The 15,932-nt window shown below is 38.4% G+C and overlaps 1 protein-coding gene across 9 annotated transcripts in view; it reads right to left on the bottom strand.

Annotated features, from left to right (window-relative positions):
- The window catches only part of DYNC2H1 (dynein cytoplasmic 2 heavy chain 1), a 339,457-nt gene that overhangs the window by 98,757 nt on the left and 224,768 nt on the right, over positions 1-15,932 (bottom strand). For 8 of the 9 annotated variants that reach the window (XR_013376718.1, XM_077893273.1, XM_077893270.1 and 5 more), the window contains one exon: positions 12,243-12,359. Coding sequence is in view for 8 of the 9 variants with exons in the window: in XM_077893273.1 (XP_077749399.1) it covers positions 12,243-12,359 (117 nt within the window). In the remaining variant the exon portion in view is untranslated. Of the gene's footprint in view, positions 1-9,664; positions 10,423-12,242; positions 12,360-15,932 lie in introns of those variants that run through there. The other variant, XM_077893274.1, reaches the window with a different exon arrangement.

The raw sequence follows: 15,932 nt of genomic DNA, 5'->3' as shown, positions 1-15,932 counted from the left end.
CACAAGAGTCTTGTGATGATTGATGCTATCTGTGAAATGTCTTGGACGCTTCTCTTACCTATGTTCCCGCTGCCACAATTCCTAGAGGATAAAGTATAAGCTCTCCAGCCAGGTCCTGCTGAAGAGTTCTGATTATATCGCTCGCAACTCTGTCTAAGCACCCTTCATCCCTGGCAGGTTAGAGTAACAAACTTGGCAACTCTTCCATCTCTCTGCAATACCACAACTTTTTTTAATCTAGAGAATTTCTTACTCATCATGTAACCTCGCATTCCTTCACCTGGGCTTCTCAAAACATTGTAATACCTGTATTTTTTGAGCATTATTAACAACCCTTAATAACTCGTAGCACTTACGACATAAAGGAACAGCAACAGATACCTGATGAATGACTGAATGGATGAGTAAATGAATACATGAACGCAGAGAAGAGGTTCATGTTCTTTTTATACACAAAAAAAAACTAATAAAAAGTTCAGAAGTGATTCAGCTAATGTCCCTAGCTGTTTAATGGGGAAATATTAGGACCTGGATGACTCCCTAATAACTAATTTCCATAAAGTTATTATTGTTGCTTATATTTAATCTTTAAATTTAACTAGTAATTAACCATAACCTGATAGAAATAATGATGAAAAATTCTAATAAAGGAATGTGATATTGTTTCATTTAGAACATTTATATTCATAAATTTTAAAACTCCTCCCAAATAAGAGAGTTCCTTTGTAGTGATCATTTCTCAAGATATGTATGTGTAACAAATCACGACATTATATGCCTTAAGCTTCACACAATGTTAGATGTCAATTGTATCCCAATAAAGTTGGAAAAAAATAGTAAAATAAATAAATAAATAAATAACCAAAATAAAAAAAAAATAAGAGAGTTCCTATCCCTAATGGCCATCTTAACTTGCCTAGTTTAAAACACTACTTTTATGAGAATTGCTATGCAAGTTATAAATTAATACTCTTGAAACACGGAGAAGGAATTGAGTAACAACAGAGACAGCTTTTGAAAGGTGCTGGGATTTGACAAGGCCATTACTGGTTGCTAGCATAGTGAGCAGATTTGAGGACATGGAAACCTATAATGGTTTGTTCCTATAACACTCAGATCTGCTTTACTATGGAAGAGGCTTAGAAGGAAGGTTGGATGGATGTGAGCCATGCGGTCAAAATTTTTTTTAAGAAAATTAATGTGGTAATGATAGGAAATATGATTTGAGGAAATATATGTTAGAAGGAGAGTGAAATGTGGAGTTTTCTGCTATAATCCATACGAAGGAACATAAGTCTAAATTATGGCAATGGCTTCAGGAAGGAAATGGAAGAGACAAGACATTGTAGCTTATAAATTATAACAGGATGAAGTGCAAGACACTTGATACATTAATATGGCCACTGTGGATTTAATATAATGGTAACTTTTAAATACTCTATTCATCTTACAAACAAAAGTCAAAATGAAGTTTCAAAAGGTATGCTTGTTTCTGGACAAGATGGCAAACTATCACCCACTCATGAATCCTGTCTTTGACAAAATGAAAAGATACTAAACTATAAGATGGCACACCAAGAATGGTAAATATCTGGGAGACTCTCGTAAATGGGAGAGTAGGTAACCTGCAGCCAAAGACGGTTGGGTACCGAGGTCGGGGCCAGGGGAGGAGGATTTCAGGCTGCTAAGTTATCACAGTGCCCTGAATGGATCATTTACACCATGTCGCCATTTGAGGCTAAAAACAGCAGTATCAAGCGACAGCCATGGACAGCAAGGTGCTTGATGTTACATAGCATGTAGTCTAGCTACTGTGGGAAACAAGTTACAGTTTTAGTAGAAAGGCTGGCATTGAAATCACAAGCTCCCAGATTACCAAACAGAACAGATACAAAATAAAATGCATACTTAAGAGACAGAATACTCTTAGAAGAAAAACACAAACCAGTTACAAAGAAATAAAAATCATACACAGTGAACCTCTTCAGTAAAATGATGAATGACAATCTTACACCTAAAGGAGCTAGAAAAAAAACAGAACAAACAATCCCAGAACCAACAAAAGGAATATAAAGATTAGAGAAGAAATAAATGATATAGAAACTAAAAAAAAAAAAAAAAACAGATCAATGAAACCAGGAGTTGGTTCTTTTTTTTTTTTTTTTTTTTTTTCCAGGAGTTGGTTCTTTGAAGAGTTTTAAAAAAATTTGATGAACCATTAACCAGATTCATCAAAAGTAAAAAAAAGAAAAAAAAGGATGCAAATAAACAAATTCAGATATGAAAAAGGAGAACTGACATCATAGAAATACAAAGGATTATAAAAGAGTATGATGAAACATTATATGCTAACAAACTGGACAACCTATAAGAAATAGGTAAAGTCCTAGACACATATAACCTCCAAAACTGAAACAGGAAGGTATAGAAAATTTGAACCGACGAATTACCAATAGAGAATTTAATCAGTAATCAAAAACTGCCAGAAAAAAAATCTAGGACAAAGTGGCTTTGCATACAAAGTATACCAAACCTTTAAAGAAGAGTTAACACCTATTCTTTTTAAACTTTTTCTTTTTAAACTATTCCAAAAAAGAGAAGAGGAAGGAAAAAGCATTTGACAAAGTACAATATCAATTCATGATATTGTAGATTTGGAAGGAAAATATCTCAACAGAATAACGGTCTTACATTTAAAAAAATTGCACAGCTGAGGCACCTGGGTGGCTCAGACAGTTAAGCATCTGACTCTTGATTTCGGCTCAGGTCATGATCTCCAGGACCTGAAATTGAGCACTGTGTAGGGCTCAATGCTTTGTGGGGAGTCTACTTGAGGTTTTCTCTTTCTCTGTCCCTCTTCTCCACCCCACTCACAATCTCTCTCAAATAAAAATAAATACATCTTTTTAAAAAATGCACAGCTAACATCATAGTAAATGGTGAAAAACTTAAGGGATTTTTTGCTAAGTTCTAGAATAGGACAAGGATGTCCACTCTCACCACTTTTATTCAACCTAGTACTGAAGTTCTGGCCTCAGCAATTAGATAAGGAAAATAAATAAAAGACATCCAAGTTGGTAAGGAAAAATAAACTTTCACTGTTTGCTGAAGACATGATACTATATATAGTAACCCAAAGGACTCTGTCCAAAAAAAAAAAAAAGTGATAAATGAATTCAGCAAAGTTGCAGTGCCACTTACAATGGCACTGAGAATAATAAAATACCTAGAAATAAACTTAGCCAAGGAGGCGAAGGACCTCTACTCTGAAAACTTTATGAAACACTGATGAAAGAAATCAAAGATGACTCAGACAAAAGGAAAGCATTCTGTGCTCATGGAATGATTGAACAAATATTGTTAAAATGTCCATACCACCCAAAGCGACAGATTAGAGGTCTGTGTTTAGTCTTGGAGATTTTTCTGTGTCTGTCTGTCTCTCTCTCTCACACCCCTAAGAACTTGAAATTACCTTTCAAAGTGCCTGAGATTGTGCATCAATCCTGTCTTTGAAATGGAAAGTAATCCTTATATTCAATCCAAAAAGATACTGAGGAGTGTTTCACTTGTATGACTTTTTTCCCAACCCACTCATCTGACACCACCTAAGACAACTCTACCTGTCCAGTTGTCCCCAGGGCCATGACTACCTTTTACACAAAAGGAAGTTCAAACGCACTTAGTACCTACAAAAATCAAATACTCCTCTCTCCTAAGATGTGAGTTCTGGCCAACGATTCTCCGTTATACCATCCTGCATTCAAGTTCACTTTACAAAGCTTAAGTAGTTTGTTCTTACCTATTTCTTCTAAAGATTATGATAAAACCAGCTTATGATTCATAAAAGCTGCAAATTAACCCAAAGTGCATGAGCACTATTTCCTTCTTTCTTTAGTTTCAACCAATGTGAATATAGCTCAAAGCCTAAATCCAAATAAAAGTTTTTAAAATTTATAAAATAGAATTTCTTTCTACAAATCAAATCTTCTGAAGGAGAGAGAGAGGATATAATTTCCCTGTACAATAAAGGACTGTGGCACTGGATCCATTTAGCTTACCACAAACTCCCTCCTTCACTCTATTAAAAAAGGGTAAAGACTGAAAACCAACAGTCCGGATCTGAACAATGAACTAGATTCACACCTTTTTCTAGATCCAATTTGATCAACAAATGAATTTTTGGCCTCTGTCTGATATAAAACTTACAGTATACTCTTGTGAGCTCCTAACTTGTTCAGCTTCACATGAATAAAAAGCTAAAATTTCTGGGTTTTACATAAGATATTTTGGAATGTCCAGTAACCTATTACTAATTTAACTAAAAAGCAAAAGGTCCATTCGTACCCTCAGCTCATCAATCTAAAAGATTCTGCAAATAATTTTTAAAAAGAGAGAGGGACATCAGTAATTCCTTTGTTAAAAATCATGGATCACCCCTGCTGTGGGCAGCAGGAGGGGTCCCATGTGGAGGCTCCGGGCAGGAGTGATGTCTACACTGTACCTGAAATGAAAAACACTGTCAGTGCCCACAGCCCTGCAGATGGCATCATGAACTCCACCCCACTGCTCCAGTGAAGAGGGGTACCCCTCCCCCCGACCACCATCAGCTCATCCACTGTACGGTGACAGTCCTATCAGGGACAACGCGGTGAGGTGGATCAGGACTGCGCTGTCGAGGTTCCGTCCACGAAACTGACAAGGAAGTACAACCCACAGAAGAGAAACAGAACACGGGGTGTGAACCTAAACAGGTTGACTACCTGCTGAAACAGACAAAGGCACTGGAATCTTGTAATACTCAACCAGAGCCCAGTCCAGAATTATTCATTCTGCAAGAACCAGAACCTATTATTCTTTTGAATAAAAGAAGATAGCAGATCCCAACATCAGCATGGCAGTGGAGGCTGGAATTACTGAGCAAGTGTGTAAGTCAGTGACCATACACGAGCCCCTGAGCATCCAGAACGCTAGTGCAGCAAACAGAGATCACAGATTAAGTATTTCCCTCGGACTTTTAAGGAAACCATCAAAATGAAATTCTTTCCCCACCTCCCAGGTCCTTTATTTGTTAGTGGGTCCCTTCTGTTTATTTAGCCCTTTTGCTCAGATCTAAGTCTCAAATTCTTGGAACCTACTCCAGTTATCACAATCTTGACTCTAAGGTTCTCTGCAGGCACTGTCACTACAGAAAGGTAAGTAAGGCAAGTGAACTCATCGTCCCCTCCCCTCAGCCGTGTCCTTTCCTGCACCCTCTGCCACCACTGTATCTGGAGCGGCCGGCACTCAAGCACTTCTACTGAGGAGGCTGTCCTGCTCACCTTTCCGGCTGAAGCATCCTCTCAGAATCATCTGGAAGTCTCTGGCTCCATAAAAAAACACGTCCACTGTCACAGTAAGCTTAACTGGCTTTCACCATCTTTTTAAATAAGCCCCCACAAACACAAAAGAGCAGACAATGCACACTGAACCAGCCATGCTGATATGTCTGCATAGCTGACATTATTAGTAAGGAGACAGTTCCTATATTCCAATCCCTTTATTTGCTAGAAATTTCCAGATCTCCATTCCCTGGTTTCCACATGATGCTCAGCAAGTAGGCTCCAGAGCAGAACACATGACTCCATGTCTACCATGGTCCTCACTCTCCATGGCCGGGCTGTGGCCCCACAGGTGCCTAATTTACATTAATCTGAGGCTGGAGGTTGCACACACTTTGGGTGACTTTTCAAAACTCCTTGAAATGAGTGAACAGTTATTTTCCTGTTTGACTCACAATTCCTCTCATCCAGTTTTTCTTTTTCTACTTATGTCTAACAGGAAAATTATAATATGCTAGCTGTACACAGATGAAGTCCTAATCTATTAATATGGCCCTTAAAGGAATTCAAGTTTCACAAAGAACGACTCATCATACTTCTTAGATCAGAGTGAGAGACCTATGGGGTAAGCTTTTAACTTAAATCTTAACCCAAACCCGTTATAGGTATTTTAGAATTCCTGGATTCTGGAGTTTTTGAAACTGATAAATGTTCTTTCACAGCTAAAATACTAATACCAGTAGACTACCCTCTCCAGGTCACTCATAAACACACTAGATCAACAGATTTTGTCTTAAGCTAATAGCTGTAATTTAAAAAAAAAAAAGTATCAAGAAGAGAAACTGAATGTGGAAAAAATCTACTTGAAAATAATTAAAATATGCTTACATATTTACTTCTATTTACTTCTATGTTGTTATGAAAAAGAGGTTTGAAGACATTTCTGAGAACTACAGTGATACTACGGCAACCAGTGCAAAATAACTCAAGATATGAATCAAGCTAAAACTGGACCAAGTGTCAGTACACTTACATGAAATGCCTATTACATCAGGTAGAGAGTAGATAAAGATGAAATTAGGAACAAGGATATCTAGCAACTTTCTAGCAGCCTATTTAGTTGAATAAGCAGAGTCCAAATAACCAAGGATCTGAAAGCTGGAACACAGTTGTTTGGGGGCCGCATCCGTACTTTTAGGAGTGGGAAGAACACTTCGATGTCCCTGGTGGGCTAGTAATTTAAAAGAAACACAAATACCAAATAATCCTACAACTGCTGAAGCGACGGTGCTCCACATAGACAGCAGCAAGAATAGAATAGCCAGCACTAAGCCTCGGGATAGCTTCACAATAAGAGAAGGAGGAATATAAAGTTATTCTAAACCTCTGAAAAAAGTTTTAAATACACTTAAGGGATGGTAAGTTTCTGTATTCTTCACGGACTCCTTGTCTAGCAAAAAACATAGAAAGAAACTTATACTTTGTGTTTTCAGGACTTTGCTGAATTAACATTACCCCCTACACTAGACCCTTCCTGCTAGCCTATAAACACTGCTGCACCCTTACTGACCTAACCGCCTCATTCCTCACTGTCCCATGTAGCACCTTCTAGAAAGAACTGCCTCTCCATACCTCCCATCTCTTCATTCCACCTTGACTTTTTTCCTGTCAAGGTCATGGTCACCAATGACTTAGATTCTGAGACTCCAATGACCAACTCTGTCCTCACCTTCTTCACCCCATACCAGCAGTTGCCCACAGTCAACAATTCTGTCCCTGATTAAAGACGCCCTCCTCAAGGTTTATGTGGTGCTACAGCCTTGTGTGCTGTTGCCTGCTTGGGTTTTTGCTTTATTCCCCTGAGGAAAGCTTGGTCCCGCCTCTCCTGCCTGTGACTCTATGTATCAGACTCATCAGGGCCTGTCTGTGAATTCTCTTCCTTCTCTCTCTGGATGATGGAATGCTTCGTTCCATCTGGATGATGGAATGCTAAATGTTCCCTAGATGCTAATAAGTCCCAAGTCCTAGCAAGCTTGTTGAGGTCCCCGCTGTACAGCCAACATTCCCCTGGACACCCGCATGTCCACTGTCCACCAACCCCAAAGTGGCACAGCAAGTCCACTCTCCACCTGCAGCAGCACCCCCACACACACACCTGGGCACTAAGTGGCGCCACCTCCACCCAGTCCCCTGGTCCAGAAAACCAATGTGCAAATCCTTTGTGAGTTTCCTCAGCAGTACTTCCAACATCCAGCCTGGTGGCACCACCTTTCTCCTGCTCTACCATAGCCACCACCTCTCACCCAGAGGGCAAACCCCTGGCTGCTTTCCTTCCTTCCTCTGAACCTCACTCAAACTCACTTGTACACAACAGCCAGGGAGAGCTTTCACAGTGGTCACTGGAATCATAGCTTCTCCCCTGCCTAGTACTTTGTCAGGGTGCCCCACTACAATGGGAATAAGACACCAGCAACTTTCTGTATCCTGAGCAGCACCCCTCCTCATCATTTCATTCCACACTACCCTTTAGTCTCTGTGCTCCGTTCACACTGACCTCCTCCAGGCTTCCCGAGTGTGCCAAGCTTGGTCCCTGCTGTCCTCACTGCTTACAAAGGGCTTCACCCTCAACTCCATCTGGCTGGTCTTCTCATGGCTCACGTCTCAGATTCAATGTCACTCCTGGAGCAAGATATTCCCTAACTATCCAGTCCAAAATAGGACTTCTCTCATTTTCTGTATAGTAGCATCTGTGTTTTCCTTTTACAGCATTTACAATAATTTCTAACATTTTTTTTTGCTTATTTACCTGTTTAATTTTTTTAAATGTCTCTTACATTTTAAATATCTTACAACCCAACAATAAGTCTACAGTATTGGCACCGTAACTCTTCTGCCTTCCATACCATCCCAAGCACAAAAGCACTGACACAAACTAGGTGCTCAATGAAAATATTCTGAATGAAGGATTGAATACATAATTACACAAATAATAAAAACATCTTGCTCTGGAAAGAGGCAAATGTTATATGAACTCCCCTGTGGAAAGAGACGTTCATACATCACAAATCTCTGTGCCTCTGATAATAGTAAAATGAATACTCAGCTGAGAATGCACACACACTGGGCACTGCTATAAAAGCCTTACATTTATTAACTCATTTCATCCTGATGAGACACCTATGAGACAAATACTATTATTATCCCCATTTTATAGATAAGAGAACAAAGAGAAGGTGAGTAATTCTCCTACGTCACATAGCTAGTAAGTGCAAGTGCTGGATCTGGGCCCAGCAGACTGGCTCCAGAAGCCACCTTCTCATCAGATGTTAGATGAGTGAGGGCCCAGGTCCCTGCCAGCAGACAGTCTGGCCCTCTGTGCAGAACCAAGGGAAATGGCTGGGGCGGGGTAGTGACAATGAGCCCCGAAGTCCCGCCCTCCCCCCCCTCCAAGCTGAGGTGCTCTCTCGGGAGTCTCTGCACAAAGTCTCTTCCAACTCTTCAACAGAAGAGAGTCAGCTCTGACAAGATGTAATGATTCCATCTAACAGGGACTTGGAATAAATTGCATAAACTAATCCTTGAACAGGAAGGAAAACAGTTATATCCTAACAATGACATTACATACCAATGACAATTTCATACTTAATATATGTTTATGTTGAAAATGCAACATAATAGTAACAGAGTTTTATCTTGGGAAAGAAAATTATCTTTTTCGATTAGAAAATTATTTAATTTCTATGCTGCTCTGTTTAAAAAAATAACTATGAAATTGCAAAACCAGGAAATTTTTCAGATTACTAAAGAGTGGCTCATGTAATAAATGAATGATGGAAACAGCTAAAGCCATCCTTTCTTAGATGTATCATTTTTGTGAATCCCTGTGTTAATTTTTTTTTTTTTGAGTTTAAGGACATGATGATAGTTTACTCATCTTAATTAGCACAGTGTTTGCAAGGCGTAGCTCTGCAAAAGTAGAGAGATCAGTGGTATTTATGTTAGACTAGTTAGATTTCTAAAAAAAAAAAAAAAAAAAAAAAAGTTATCCAACTGAACAGGGAACAAGGTGAATCTATGCAAAGGGAACCCCAAGAGCAGATACGCAGATAGAGAAGTTCAAGAGTGAGTAGCACATTATGAAGCAAACAAAGAGAAAGACCCAGCGAGTCCATGCTGTACAAAACCAGGGCATGTGGTATAAAGAAGTCAGTACAGAGACAGACAGCCAGTCTGAGACCACAAAGAGGCATTTTATTTTATTACAAAGCAATCAAATTCATTTTCACAAAGCTAAGTATGTGATGCAAACAGATAAGAGGAGAGTGCTGGGTGAACTGCCAGGTTTAACCCGAGGACCCATCTGTCCCTGTCGGAACCGTAAATGCCAAGGCAGCCACATGCCAGGTGGCCCTACAACTTAACCAGGGGCAACATCTCACCCTTACTGGGGAGCTTTCTTTCCAGTCAGACCCCTGGTTTCCTCCCCACCATGTAGCCTTCCTGGATGAAATCTCATTTGAAGAGTCTAGTGAGCCTAACAATGTCACTTCTCCCCACGGTGCTGACCCTAAAATAAATTACTTCAGCATGAAAGACTTTATTGTGTGCTTCTGCCCCTACACTGAGCTCCACGCTCCACCTTTTCCCTATGTGGAGGATGGGACCGTGGATCCAACATGAGATGGCTATTAACAGACTATTCCTACATCCTAAAAGAGAAAAATGAGGGTTTGGGAAACAGAATTAATTTGAATTTCTAATATTGGGTTGGGTCTTAAAAGGTAAAAAATTAACACAGACCTGTGAAGTCACTTCTGTGGTGCTCTCTGTGTCCAAAGTGAAAACCCTCCAGTTACAAGGACACTGTGTGTACATGTCAGCAAAGGGTGAGCAGGGGCAGAAATGAAAGCTGGGGACCCCACAGGAATGAAGTCATGAAGGAAGTGAACAGCATGTTCCAGAAAATGTTGCATGGCGTTAAGAGCCAACATTTACAGCTATTCACACAACAGGCTTGCCAATTTCTCCCAGTTTACTATTCCGGGCTCACCAGAAATAGTACAGTAACCCTTCTGTACTATTTTGTCACCACTCTTCATCAAACCTGGCAAAAAAAAAAAATGCTCAGGTGCAACCACTTCCTTGGGTCTTCATTTCTGTATGAAGGCTCCCGTGTCACACAAAACTTGTATTCAATACATTTGTATGATTTTCTCTTGTTCATCCATTTTCTCTGGCAGACCCCTCTGAGAATCTAAAACAGTAAACAATGCTTTTTTCCTTCTCATGCTACAAGATCATAGGACTGGATTCCCTGTGCAATGCACACAGCTATATCTTACGGCCAGATGAAAGGTGAGATAAAAATGTGACCGGCGCAAATTCAGAGTTCGAGACCGAGAAAGACAGTAAGGTGACAAAATCATGCAGTAAACTTCAATCTTACTCAAACTTGAAAACTGAGCCAAACAAGTTGACTTATACTTCAAGGGGAAGAAAATAAGGCTCCAGCAGATACCACGATTATGTCTCTAAAATGTAAGATAAGATCTTTGCAATAAGTAGGATTACTTTTACAATACTTTCGCAATTCAGTAAGGGATAAACATAGTAGTTCCAATTATTTTATTTTATGCTCTAAGTGAAGCCTTTGAGAATAATTTTATATTGTTAATCTCAGAATAGCTATATCATAATATGATATAATATGCATACATTGGATACATACGTGTTTGCATATGTGTACATATTTTAAGGACTGCACGAACCTGAATAATCAACAGAAAATTCAAAATAGCCAATAAAGAAGGAAATCAGGCTGGAAACTGTTACAGGCTGAAATGGAGTCTTGACAAGGAGTGCACCACCACACGCTGAGATAAAAAACTAACTGCTAAATGAGAAAATCAAATGTGTATAAATTTGGTTGTTAATTTAAAGAAAAATAAAAGTTGGTTTAAGAACAGAGGGTGTAAGAATAGGATGTAAGAGGTGTAAGAATAGTAACTCCGCAATGAACTGGTACAAAAGCTGGATCGTGTCAGGAACTCGAACAGAGCGCTTACATGTATCTTGGGCAGTGGGGGGGTGGAGGAGTATGGCTTAAGGTGCCAGCGGAGGCAGTATTTTCCACACCTAATTTCTCCTCAGGCAGACTGTATCAAGCCTTATCAGTGATGATTGGAATAAAAACGGTGATTCAATTAGCTTGGATTGTTGCTTTTTGAGACCACTGACAATCACCAGTTGTTGAGATGTCATAATAACTCAAAATTACAATACTGTAAGGTCTGAGGACTTTGAGTTTTTAGAGGACTTTAACCTTTTTCCTTGGTTCTGAAATTAGCTTTACTTGACTTCCCTTATTTTAGACCTGATATATAGGCATTTTTATAATATTACTAAATGGATGAAATGCGTGGTTATTTTTTAATTCCAGAGGAAAAAAACCCCATTCACTAGGAATAGGAATCACAATAAGCTCATGCCTTTGCCTAGTGAGCAAGCAACTGCTCTGTAACCAACAGCATTACTACTCTACAATACAAAACCAAGCCCATTTCCAGCTGATGAAGAGTCCTTTGAAAACTATCACCTGTTATAGTAGTTGCTGACTTTGCACGAAGGGGAGGGAGAAGGCAAGCATGAGCACAGTAAACACATAGCAAGTGCACCAGGGTACAACAATTACACTGGCCACCTGCTTCCTGTCTTCCTCCGGCCAGGAAACTGGTACACACTACCGACAGATCAATGCAAGGTTTTACCAACAGGGACAATTTGGTGATAAGGTGGGGGGAAAAAAGGATAGGGAGGAAAAAGTGGAAACCATTGGGATGATATTTCAGTACTAACCATTGGGATGATATTTCAGTACTAACCTGGGATGATATTTCAGTACTAACCTGATATTTCAGTACTAACCTGGTTTAGTTTCTTCCAGAGATTGAGGACAGGGGACAGTTCATTAGACCAGATTTCTCTGTCAAATTTACAACCAGCTGTTGCCGATCTGCCCAAGATCCTCAACTGTGAAATAACCTGGAAAAAATAAGTAGCAAAAAATGAACAGAGAGAAATAGTAAGGATACAAAAATAGCTACATTTTATAAAAATAAAGGCCAAATATCAAAAAGTTTTAGTCCCATTATCTCTTCAATTGGCTTAACATTTAACTGATTTACTTAAGCAGTTAAAAAATAAAAGAACTTAAAAGTGAGAAGCCATTATAAAAATTACGTTACAATGCCTCTTATTTGAGAAGCAGCTTCTTTAGCCAGAAAGTTCTAATTATCTATTATTAATGATTTCTAAGTGTCTGTTTGCTCATGTCTGAAACCCAAAATATTTTTTTGGTTTGATGTAAACCTTGTAATTTCCAAATGCTAATTAATTAAAGATATTTTTTTCTAAAAATAAGTGGTAAGAAAGATAGTACACAGCATACCAAAGCACATAAAACAGTAAGACAATTTTAAGTCATTATTTTTTGGCACAGATTATCATAAATCTCAGGTTTAAGGCTCTGTATTAATTTTAGTTGTCATATAAATGTTCTGTCTATACTTCAGACAAATGAACCATGTGTGGGCCGGCTGGTGAAAATGAGGTAAGGTAACAATAACTCCCAACACAGAGTGTTCCTTCTTCTTCATTCTGCCTGCCCAGACCCTTCTGCTCGCATCTGTCTTCTTAGGAGGTCCTTAGTGATTTCCACTACAACAATGGTAACTCATTGTTAATCACCTGCCAAGAACCAGGCAGCTGGAAGCAAGGACGCTAACTAGATGCAGATACTGTGATGCGTACAAACCAGTAAGGTCCCCACTCACTGACCTTCATGCACATTTCAGCACAAGATTAAAAGTGTGCTTTCCTCGCTTACCTGACATAAAATAAACCCACAACAACAGGCATATGTTTTCCTAAGCTAGTATTTTATTTTATTTTATTTATTTTTATTTTTTTTCTAAGCTAGTATTTTAAACATCAACCTTTGCAGCATGTTGACTAAATTTCTGTTTTATTTTTTGAAAGATGTAAATTGTTTCTCCATTTTTAATAGATTGGGCTATATTTCATATTTTGTTGGATCCTTGTATTAGTAAAGTTTGTGACAAAATAAGGGCCATAAATCTTTCAAAATGAATCTACTACTCAATTGTTAAACATCCACAATCATGCTGTAAAACTCAAGTTACTTCTGGAGCTTTTGATTGATTCTCTCATCTTGGAAAACTCGTAGTGATTCAGTGTTTCATTTCCTTTGTTTTTCTGATAAATTATTTTCATTTGCTCTAGCTGAACCTTACAACAACACCTAATTTATCAGCTTTGCTACAACACAAAACATCACTAGTTGGTAGTCAGAAGAAGTGCTATTTTAACTCTGGTAACATCTGCTATCACTTATTTGTGTTTAAATTTATCAAACATGACAGAAAACAAATAAGAATGCAAAGCGATGTCTAAAGGAAAAAAGTTTCAAAAAAATTTTTAGATGATGTAAAAAACCATTTTAAAAATATTTACTAGTCCAAAAAGGTAATATTTTCTGTCCTGCAAAAATAATAGGTGAGGTTTGCTCTCCTTAATAACATCATAATATACTATAATCTTCAATAAAAAAGGAGTTCAAATATATAATAAAATATTTTTACAATGAGGACAAAACTATAATTTAAAATGATGGACCATTTTTTGTTCTTACAAAATCTTACATATGTATCTTTTTTTTACAAAGCACAGGTAATAAAATATCTTTCCATGATTTGTATTTTAAGCCAATTAAAAACTACTTATTCAATAGTACTTTTTTAATTTTTAATTTTAATTTTAATTTTTTAATAGTGCTTTTTTTAAATGATGTAGAAAGATGAGAATTTCCATGAACAACACATCTGTGTTATTTCTTCCATGTTCTATCCATACTAGACAGCTTGCATTATGCAACCGGCGTGCTCCGGGGCAAGTTATGGAAGACGCTGGTGCTCCCACTCCACCAGTCCTCCTTCCTGAACAATGAAAGGCATCTGAGGAATACCTAGGCTTCTCCTGAGCACTGATTGTGTTTATTATAAGGCACTAAATCTGAGAGTGAACTGAATTTTCCTTTGGATAGTATGAAGCACACAGAGGACTTTCTGATCTAACAATATTGACTTCATAGAACTTTATTTTTAAGGATTTTACTTATTTGAGAGAAAGGGAGAGAGAAAGAGAATGAGAGCATGAGTAGAGGGGAGGGAGAACAGACTCTCCCCTGAGCAGGGAGCCCGATGAGGGACTCAGTCCCAGGACCCCAGGATCATGACCTGAGCAGAAGGCAGACACTTCACCGATGGAACCTCCCAGGTGCCCCAACTTTATAGAACTTTAGAGCATGAATTCTGTTGACTGTTTTGTCTTCTTTTGGCATAAACTGTTTCCCTAGTTTTCTTTTCCTTTCCTCATTTTTCTCTTTGGCTGATTTCGTCGACTACTGATTTTACACTGATAGAGTACTTATATTTTTAAGTCACCACTGGTGTAATCCCTCTTGGAATGAGAAGGAATATAGGTTTTGAAAATAAACAGTCCCAATTTACAGATGAGAAAATGAAATAAATTACACATTTGTCTCAGGAAATATGGTGGACATCTGGAGAAAATTCTATAACTGTACATTTAAAAATTATGGTTAAATATCATCATCAGGGCAGCCCGGGTGGCTCAGCGGTTTAGCACTGCCTTCAGCCCAGGGTGTGATCCTGGAGACTTGGGATCGAGTCCCACGTCAGGCTACCTGCATGGAGCCTGCTTCTCCTTCTGCCTGTGTCTCTGTCTCTGTCTCTTTCTCGAGAATAAATAAAATAAATAAATAAATAAATATCATCATCATCAATAAACAATCTTTAAAATTTATGATTGAAGTGCCAGGAAAATTAAGGGTAATCTTTATTTTTTATTATTACGTTTTTTATTTTAATTCCAATATGGTTCACATGCAGCATTCTACTAGTTTCATATATACAATATCTTGATTCAGCATCTCCACACAGGTCAAGGAGGCAGGGCTAATCTACACCCACACGTGTTCTGAAGCCAGCCCCTGCTCTGGGACATCTGCCTACTCCAAAGGGCCTATACCTTGTTAATTTACTTTTTATCTTGAACTACTTTCAGATTAATGGACAAGTGATAAAAACACTACAGAGAGTTCTCATTATACACTTTGCCCTGCTTCCCCTAGGTTAAATCTTATAATCACAGCAGTTGTCAGTTAGTAATACTACTAATTAAGCTACTACAAGCCTTATTTAAATTCTTCCAGTTTTCCCACATATGTCATTTTCCTGTTTCCAGAGACTACTACATTATATTTGTTATTTATCCATAGTCTCACCCAAAACAGTGAGAGTCAAGGGAAGATTTTCATACCCTTGACACGTGTGAAGAATATTGTTCAGTGATTTTGTAAAATGACACTCATTTGAGTGCAATAGTAAGGTTCATAATTCCAAAGTTAGGGTCTGGAAATCCATAGGAAAAGACTAGAGACACATGCTTTGGCCCGCCATGGCTTCAGGGTGACACTGTGATCTCCTGGAAACATCATGATTGTGAAAAATCTAT

This window comes from Canis aureus, chromosome 3 (assembly GCF_053574225.1).
Source record: "Canis aureus isolate CA01 chromosome 3, VMU_Caureus_v.1.0, whole genome shotgun sequence".
Taxonomy (NCBI): Eukaryota; Metazoa; Chordata; class Mammalia; order Carnivora; family Canidae; genus Canis; species Canis aureus.
The sequence above is the reverse complement of the archived record's forward strand: the minus strand, read 5'-3'. Positions and strand labels throughout refer to the sequence as shown.